Raw genomic sequence first — 9,636 nt, 5'->3', positions numbered from 1 at the left:
TACACACACACACACTCTCTCTCTCTCTCTCTCTTCACCCACACACACACACTCTCTCTCTCTCCTCACACACAGACATGTGCACACACACATTCTCTCTCCCATTCTCCCTTTCTCCTCACACACATACACAAACTCTCTCTCCTTACACACATACACTCCTCACATACACACACACACACATTCTCTTTCTCTCTCTCTCTCTCTATCTCTCTCTCTTTCTCTCTCTCTCTCTCTCTCTCTTTCTCTCTTTCTCAGTCTGCTGTCTTGGACCATTTAAAAGTCATACTTTCAAAAAGTTAATGAGGTTTCAAATACTACAGAAGGTAGAAAAAATACTTAATTCTTTAATTATTTCACATTCAAAATGCTCTATATTTATATATTTAGATATATTCTATGAAACAGACTTGATTTTTATAATGCTAGAACTATACACACACACACACACACACACACACACACACACACACACACACACACACACACACACACACACACACACACACACACATACATACATACAGACAGACATATCATCAGATGAAAAGATGAGTGCATATCAGCAGAAGACCATGCATGATTGTGTTAGCAGAAGGAAAGCTCTAGGATGACAGTAACATTGAATGAATGCAGTCTATCATGGACCAACAACCAGATAGACTCTCACTTTGAAGGGTATGTATTTGAAACCTAATAGAGAGGCAGGAAAAACACTAAAATGTGTTAACATGCTAGCTTTGTAGCATTAACACCAAAGATACCACCCACATAATAAGTTGTCTGGAAATCTCATCACCTTATTATCTACTGATGAGATTGGCTAAGACACTATACGATGTGATTTGTGGGAAGGATGATTCTAGAACCACAGATATAAGAACATATTGTGCAGTAGAGACCATAGCCACTCATAATATGAAAGAGTACTAGTGGAATGACCCTGTGGAAATCACAGTAAAATGCAACCATAATATTCTAGGCTGAGTTCAAATCTCAATGGAGGTCAACTTTACCTTTCATCTCTCTGGAGTCAATAAAATAATGTACCAGTCAAATACTGAAGTTAGTGTTATCAGTTAACCCCCTTCAAAATTGCTGGCCTTATGCCTAAATCAAAAACCCTTATTATTTTGAATGTAATAAACATTGTGTCTATGTTATAGAAACAATTATTATTATTATTTTCATTTGATTTTCAGAATGGATTGAGTTTACACCATATGAAATTGGCATCCCAAAATATGGAACGTACATGAAGGTTGAACATTTTGGTTCTAAGTTTTTTATGGGTAAAATATGTCGTGAACACCCAGAACCACCATTGCACTATCTTCAAGGTAAGACATTCAGGAATTGATAATTACATTGTCATGCCATGTTACCAATATTAGCCAGATTATTCAGTGTATTTAAGGGCAATAGAACAACAAAAATGGTAGAGCATCGGATTAAATGTCTCAGTGCATTTAGTGTTCTCTCTTAAGGTTTGGATTAAAATCTTTGTTTGGATTAATTCTATTAACCACAGCATAAGTATTGCAGTAACTTCAATCAATGTTTATACCAAAACAAAATAAGTGAGATTCTTTTACTTAGTAAAAAATACAAGTTTTCCTAGGTGTGGCATTTTAAATAGTAGAAGTTTGCACCTTCCTAAATGATTGGGTTAATAAGGAATAATAATACCTCACTCTACTCATTGTAATATAGTTTATGTAAATAACTGCATATATGAAAGGAGGGTGTGAAAAAAATTTACTTATCCATTGAAGGAAGCAGGTAAACTGATTGGTTTACTCTGAAGCCTAATTGCCCATATTCAACCTAACTAAAAATATCCTAACTCTTTCTCTGTATGCTGTGTCAATCAGAGCACACACCATTTTTCTATTATTAGATAAGTAATGATTCTTTCATTACAACAGGTGACATTTAAAGAAGAAAAAATGAAAGAAAACAAGTTGTTTCTATAGCCTCCTTTGATCATAATATAAAAGCATTTCTGATCTAGTGCACCTCCAGAAAAGTTTTGCCGATCCCCTGCTATGTTATGTCACTGTTGCTGTGTTGTATTCCCGGATAATATAACGTATCTCTTTATGCATCAGTCATCTTTGATCATTCAGTGAGATTAGTAGCTGATAAGGGGCAGAAATTAACACCTAATTAGTACTGCTCTATGTTTGTGAACAAGACACTGAGCTTTTAAAAATCTCACCCCACCTAACTGTTCCTTCCTGTATGTGTAGCTTGAATGGAGTAGGTTCCTATCTACTATCTTGTCTCTGTAAAATAAAAAATGGGTAAGATGAAATTATTAATTGAAATCAGTTCTGGCACTTTATAAATATGGTTTGTCTCCCATTTCTCTTATACATATCTTTATTTGGTTCCATCCTAAGACATTAAGATATCTTGTTCTTTAGAAATAATTTCAGGCTTACAATTTGAGACCCACAGTGAACACTGTGGGTCTCAAAAATTTCCTAAAAATTTTTAATTTAACACATTTGTGAACCATTAAGTGACTGAGGTTTTTGAGATAATCTTTATCGTCATGATTTACTTAATTTTTGTTTACATAAGCATTAATTAATTATTATTATTTGAGATACTGTGTCACCAAAAACTGTCTTTAGATTCACTTGTTCCACATGCATTGTAGGCTTAATCCAGCATTCAATTTAAAGCTCTTCCCTGACAAATGCCAGATTTAGACTTAGTTAGGTTTTAAGCTTTATAAAGCTTGGAAGCCTCTTTACAAAAATTATACAAAAAGGTATCACAAACATTGTAAGAACATATGCCCTTTAATTATTTTGAGGCTCCTATAGATTGTAGGATTCTAAACTGTAACTTACTCAGCTTGGCCTGAGAAAAAAGTCCCAGGAGGTGCAGGCATGGCTGTGTGGTAAGAAGTTTGTTTTCCAACCAATGGTTCTGGATTCAGTCCCACTGAGTGACACCTTGGTCAAGTTTCTTCTATTATAGACTCAGGCCAACCAAAGCCTTATGAGTGAATTTGGCAGACGGAAAACTAACAACCAGTGTTGATGTGTTACATTCCCATAACTTAGTGGTTCAGCAAAAGGGACTGGTAGAGTAAGTATCAGATTTAGAAAAAAATAAGTTCCAGGGTTGATTCATTTGATTAAAATTCTTCAAGCAGTGCCCCAGTATGGCCACAATCTAATAACTGAAACAAGTAAATGATAAAAGATCCTGTGACCACTCTTGTAGGCCTTGCAAAAAGGACATAGGCACTGCCCATCCTACTTTTACTAAATCATACTAGAAAATGAATAAAATCTATTAATTTAATCAACCTCCATCCCCAGGCCCACTTTAAATTCATAGTTAAATCTCATAGTATGGAAAAATCTAAAAAATTCTTTTGACTATTTTCATCATTTGTAATGCACAATATGAACAATACATCGCAAGTGAAAGGTGTTTACCATCTCAGCTACTAATAAACTTATTAAGAAATAATCTATATAAAGTTATACAAATGTAACCGCTATCTACAGGTATTTGGGGAAGTGCCTTTTGCATCCTGTTCAAAAGATTACTGGAAGACAAATCGAGAAAAGACCCAGTTGGAATGATGCGGCAAGATATACGTGAGTATACAACTTTCTTTCATTTCTCAATAATTTTGTTATTTGTTAGTTACAACTTCAAATGATAATTTGTTTGGAATTGTTACTTTATCTATCTATCACTCTGTCCATTTCTCCAACTATATATCATTTGATCTATCTAACTATGTATTCACCTACCTACCTTCCTATCTACCTACCTACCTCCCCACCCAACCACATACCAATCCGCCCCAAGTTTCTGAAAACAATTTTATTTATTTTATTTAACAGAAATGGAATTAGAAAAGCAGAAATTGGATACTTTCAATGATTCATCAGATGATGAGGAAGAGATTAAACAAGAAGAGACATTAAAGAGAAGAAGTGTAGTGATGCAACATCATATGAGTTCCAGAAAATCAAATGAAGGCATCCCCAAAAATTCTGTTGAAACTGGAATCAACGCCCTTAATAACATAGATCCTAATGACATTTCAGTCAGAAGAGGATCAAATGGAGAAGATGCTTCAAGTAAAGATAGATCTGATAGCGAGGAAAAAGCTTCAACTTCTGAGGGATTCTGGACACAAATGTTAAGAGGATTAATTGAGAAGTAAGTATGTTCTATAAGTCGTTATTATTTGGCAGAACCAGTAGAGCAGCTTGCTTTCCTTTATGTTCTGAGTTCAAATTCCACCAAGGTTGACTTCAATCCTTATGAGTTTGATAGAATAAGTGTCAGTCAAGTACTAGAATTGAACCAATCATATACATATATACTAGCATACCCATGTTGTCAAAAATGCTAACAGTTTTATTAATGATAGAAAATGGTGCATAAAAACAACAGGAAAAAACTATTCATAAATGTCAGAAATCAAGTAAAATATATGTACATACACAGAATTGAAGCACTTGAAAAATCAGATATGGTTGTAACATCTTGGTTGAAAATATTATTATCTATATAATATATATATATATATATATATATATGAAACATCTGTGTTTCTATGCTCACTACTATAGCCAGGGCTGACCAAGACCATGTGAGTAGATTTGGTAGATGGAAACTGAAAGAAGCCCACAATATATATGTATTTGTGTGTGTATTTTGATATCCTGCTTTGGCATAATAATACCAATAACCTGGTGTTAGAACTCAATATACATATGCTTCTGAACAAAACATCAGTTGAATATAGAGCAGTAATAAGAAGTATGAATGACAAACGAATAACGATTATGTTATGAACTTCATTAGCTTACAGCTGTTTCTGCTAGAAGATGCAATGCACTAATAGTTGAATGCTTGAATATCACCCTATAGCTTCATTGGAGCTTTAGTGCATGTCCCTGAATCACTTGATCAGATACAGTTGTATTGTCTCAGGTGAAAATATATGAAACATCCACTTTTCCATGCTTACATGGATTAGACCTTTTGTACAATTGGATGCCATTCCCATCACTAAGCTTCACCTGTTTCTAAGTAAAGTAATATTTCAGCATACCTAGATATGATTACCTGGAATATTGGAAACAAAGAACACCTCTTCCATGTCAGTGACACTTGTTTACAATTGTTACCTTTCTGCCTTCCTTTTGCAAAAGAGAACAAGGAGTTTCCTTCTTTTGGTAGTTGTGATGAAAAAACACATTTGAAATGTCTGAAGACATGACTTTTCTTTTCTTATCAAACCTTCATTAGCCTTTTTCAATACCTCTTAAAAAGTATTGCCTCAATTATGGCCTCTGAGTATTGCTTCCTCCTAATTCCATTCAGTTCCTTTGCCCATCATCCACACTATGTGACATCTTCATCAAAATTGCACACTAATCCAAATCTTTCTCCCCAATAATTGTGATTCTCTGGAACTATTACCTGTCTATGTTGTTGTTTATGAATAAGCATGTATTTTGAAAATACCTGCATACTCATAAACAACAACATAGACTGTGCCCTACATAGTTACAGGCTGCCCTTTTGCAAAGCACAGCACCCATTCAGCCACCCTACCAGGGATGTGGTGAAGTCATAAGACTGCAACATGGCAGATTGTGAAGAGGTAGCAGAAGAGCCAATTATGCTTCTTAAATTGATGCTGAGTGGAGGAATCCTAGAAGATCAATGGTCAGGATCTGCAAGCTCTTTCAAGAGAGTAACTGCAACATTTCCATAGAGATGGAACTCATGGTTGTGTAATCAGCTAATGAAAGATCCATTATGACTCAAGCTTCCAATTCAAATACAAATAATAGAATTGGGTGTTGACAGAACGGAATCTGTAAAGGCAACATGACCAGATGATGATGTTATTGCTTAGACCTGTGACCAAAAATGTTTTACTAGTAGCCATCCCATATTTTGCTTTCAAGCATCAGAGTATATTTTGGACTACATTATCCAAGAGGCTCACTTCTTTATTTAAAAAAAAAATTTTTTTTAAGGTTACACTGTTTTCTCTTCATACATCAGTCTTCTGCTGACATTCAAATTGAGAATCAACTGTATAGCCTCCACTAGTCCAGGAGATCTTGCAGGTGCTATGTGCACTGATCCTCTACCTTGAACTCAATAATTCTCATCTCAACCAAGAAAAAAACTATGTTTCTGTGATCATTGAAATTTTAGTTTATTCTTAATTGTTGCTAACTCATATTAAATAATTTGCTTCATCAAATCAGAAAATACACAAAAAATAAATGAAAAATAAATAACTCTTTTCATGTCTGAAATTTTATTTTCTAGTAAGAATTGGGAAGTGTTGAGTACACGAGCAGGAAGAGCTGGTGTTGTGCATAATCCAATGCGGGGTTTATTCCTCAACAAAAGCTATCCATTGTCTCCATTCACACCTTCTAACATTGATGATGACTGTAAGTAAAGCACTTGTTTCTCCACACTCTTTTAATTTATATAGTGTAGTACTGTAAAATATGACATCTATAAATATATAATTCTAGGAATAACCTAATCGTAATTTATCATGCGCTACATGCTTACAACTGGCTGGCTTCTTCAACATCACTTAATGTCCATGTTCCATACTGGCATGAGTTGGAGCTGGCATAGGTTCTGTTTATAGATAACACAGAGACCTTTCAAAGTCATGTGATGTCCTACCACATCAATCTAACTAACTAGATGTTAACCAGCTACTTGTCTATCTGTCTATTTGAGAAAGATTTCAGAGATAATTGAGTAAAGACCACCAGGAAGTAACAGCTGTATGAGGCCATTACTATCATTAGAGGTTTTTTTATTTTATTTTTAATCCTCACAGGATGTTCAGGTTAAATTTGATGATTATTTAAATCTCATTTTCTCAGAAGCAGCTTGATGTGTTGATGAACAGTCAACAGTATTGAAGAGCGTAAAGATGAAAGTTGTAGTTGAGAAAAAATTAGCTGACATGGAGGACTGGAAACCATCCAAATATTGGAAAAGAGTTACTCTTATTGTGATGATTTGTACGGGTATTAAAGTGCTGACATCATAACTACTGCTCAATACCGTGAGAACACTGTAAAAGCTGTAAGGCATGACATGGTCCGTTGCAATGTAAACTGTGTAGCTGTGGCCAGCAGGAAGAATACAACAAGTATTCTGACAGTACCTTAGGTTCAATTCAGACTGCTATGTGAAGCTGCTGGAGACTGTGGTCAAACCCTGGCTGGAGAGAGTTGCTTTTGGAAGTCCATATGTGTGGCAGCAGGATTTTGCTCCATACCAAATCCTGCTGCCACAGAAAAGCATCAAAAGTGGTTGTTGGAGACTCCTAATTCTATCAATTGTAATCCCATGTGTGGAGTGCAGTTGAGTAAGACACCAACCACTCTGCCTGAAACACCAAGGCCAAGCTAGTGGCCAAGATCAAGATGTTTGAATATCATCCCTGGAACACATGCACCAGGTTCCAGAGCTGTTTTATGGCCATGGTAGAAGCTGAGGGCAGCTCCTTTGAGTAAACTGTTATCTCCCAGCAATACCCAAGTTGATACTTTTTGATTTTTTAAAATTCTTTTATTTTTGGATGGAATATTGTATTTTCTTTTTAGTTAATGCAAACTGTCAAATGTAGCCCAAACACCCTGTGTATGGATGAAAGGGAATATAACTGGCAGAATAGCTTCTTTTGAGTTACTGGTACTTATAATATTATAACCTAAATCCCCAAAACAGAATTTTAAAAATAATGAACTGAGGGGGTGATATAATGTTTATTTGATTTTGTGATTTAGTAGAAGGAAGGAGGGAGCAGCATGACATTTACAGGATCTTTGAGTTTGGTAGTAGAAAGTGAAGAAGAACCTGCAACTCATAATCAGGATCTGAGTTGCTGCTATAACTAGGAACAGACATCAGCAAGACAACTTCTTCCACCTGTAACCTGTAACAAATGGCAACACTCTAAAAGGGAGAGCATAGTCATCAAGACTGGAAGCCTGCTCTGAATGTATAAATCTTTTTAACTGAGTGAGCAGTTCTAAAGGCTCCCAAAGGCCAGTTGGTGATTGTGTTTTAACAGGGGAGACGTGTTAGGTCTATCACTCACTACTTTTTTTGTATCAATTCTGGCATGTATGTCTTAGTTTAAAAATCCATTCATTCTAGGCTTCATGCATAAAAGACCAGGGAGATAATTTGGTTTGTCACTTTGCAGATAATGCCAGGTGTACACACACACACACACACACACACACACACACACACACACACAACCACACACATGCACACACGCACACATACACATGCAGAAACCATATCCTAATCCAAGAAAAGACAACCCTACGGTCTTGTAGAAATTGTAGCAAAGAAAGGTTTGAGAGTTGCTTTTCTCGATCCATTATCTTGAGTCATCAAAAGTAACTAAGTTATGTGGTCTCGCTTGTGAGCTTTAACCTCAGAGTATAAGAAGGGATAAGCAATTTTATAGGAGCTAAGACTGCTGTCGAAGTCAGCGAAGAAACAAGTTAAAAAACAGTTCGATTTTAGGACTATAACAGCAATGACGGAAATTGTGGAGTATTCAGGAGTGACTTATGATACCTAATCCTACCTTCCTAATCCCAGTCTCTCAGACCTTACTTCACTCCTACTTCTTAATACTCATTCCCATCACTGTATAACAGTTGTTCTATAATATGGAATTAGAAGATTCAAAGCCCTTCCTCACAAATATCCATCTTGAGAATATCTTTAGCTAAAACTCTATGATAATTTCTTCTTTTTCAAGTGGCTGTAACCAAGATCGATTTTCCAAAGTCATGCCAAGAATTTCAGTCCTTGCGTAGCCTTAGTAAGTCTTCAATTTCACATTGTGTGTCTCTATCAATAACACCAAGGTAGCTGTATGGTCTTTGTTTTCTATTAAAGTTCAGAAGTCTGATACGTCTTGTGGTTCAACATGATAGCAGTGGCTAGTAAAGCCTACTTTGTGCTGAGCAACAATTTTAAAGATGCAGGAAATATGTCCATAAATCTCCTCTTTGGTCTTGTATTCATGCCAGGAGATGTTCTGAACCCTCATGAGGAACCTGATGCACATAACATCAAGGGGATCTTGAAGCTTCCTCTTCCTGGTTCAGGTTTCTTCTCTACACTTGCCTGAAGAAGGCCAGCTTAAGTGACTTTAAAATACATGAATACAAGATATTTTGAAACTTTTTAAGTTAATCATTACATATCTAATATCTATATCTAATATCTATATAGCTGAGTTTGTGAGTGTGTGTTGCATCTATAGAAATCCACACCTTACAAGATAGTAATCTGGAAGTCGCACCAATGGATTCCTCATGGTCGAAAATGCCCGGAATCAGCTATTTGTTTTTTGTTCATTGCTTCCTAACACATGAATTTTTGCATTAAAAATAATTTTAAACCATAAATTCTAACAAGTTTCAAGTCGCCATTATTTGCAAACATGAGTTCAGTCCCCTTCTAGCAACGGTGCAAAGACACAGAGCAACAGAGATAATAACTATAGTATAGCTGAGTTTGTGAGTGTGTGTGTGTGTGTTGCATCTATAGAAATCCACACCT

General features: G+C 35.7%; 1 protein-coding gene across 1 annotated transcript in view; it reads left to right on the top strand.

Moving 5' to 3' along the window:
• Positions 1–9,636, top strand: part of LOC106876643 (cytosolic phospholipase A2) — a gene marked incomplete at its 5' end in the record, with an annotated part of 48,139 nt that overhangs the window by 35,276 nt on the left and 3,227 nt on the right. The window contains 5 exons of the mRNA XM_052966783.1: positions 1,203–1,340; positions 3,534–3,626; positions 3,879–4,200; positions 6,340–6,467; positions 8,828–8,890. Coding sequence (XP_052822743.1) covers positions 1,203–1,340; positions 3,534–3,626; positions 3,879–4,200; positions 6,340–6,467; positions 8,828–8,890 — 744 coding nt within the window. The remainder of the gene's footprint in view (positions 1–1,202; positions 1,341–3,533; positions 3,627–3,878; positions 4,201–6,339; positions 6,468–8,827; positions 8,891–9,636) is intronic.

The sequence above is a fragment of the Octopus bimaculoides genome, chromosome 3, assembly GCF_001194135.2.
Source record: "Octopus bimaculoides isolate UCB-OBI-ISO-001 chromosome 3, ASM119413v2, whole genome shotgun sequence".
Lineage (NCBI taxonomy): Eukaryota > Metazoa > Mollusca > Cephalopoda > Octopoda > Octopodidae > Octopus > Octopus bimaculoides.
This window is presented reverse-complemented; position numbering and strand designations above follow the sequence as displayed.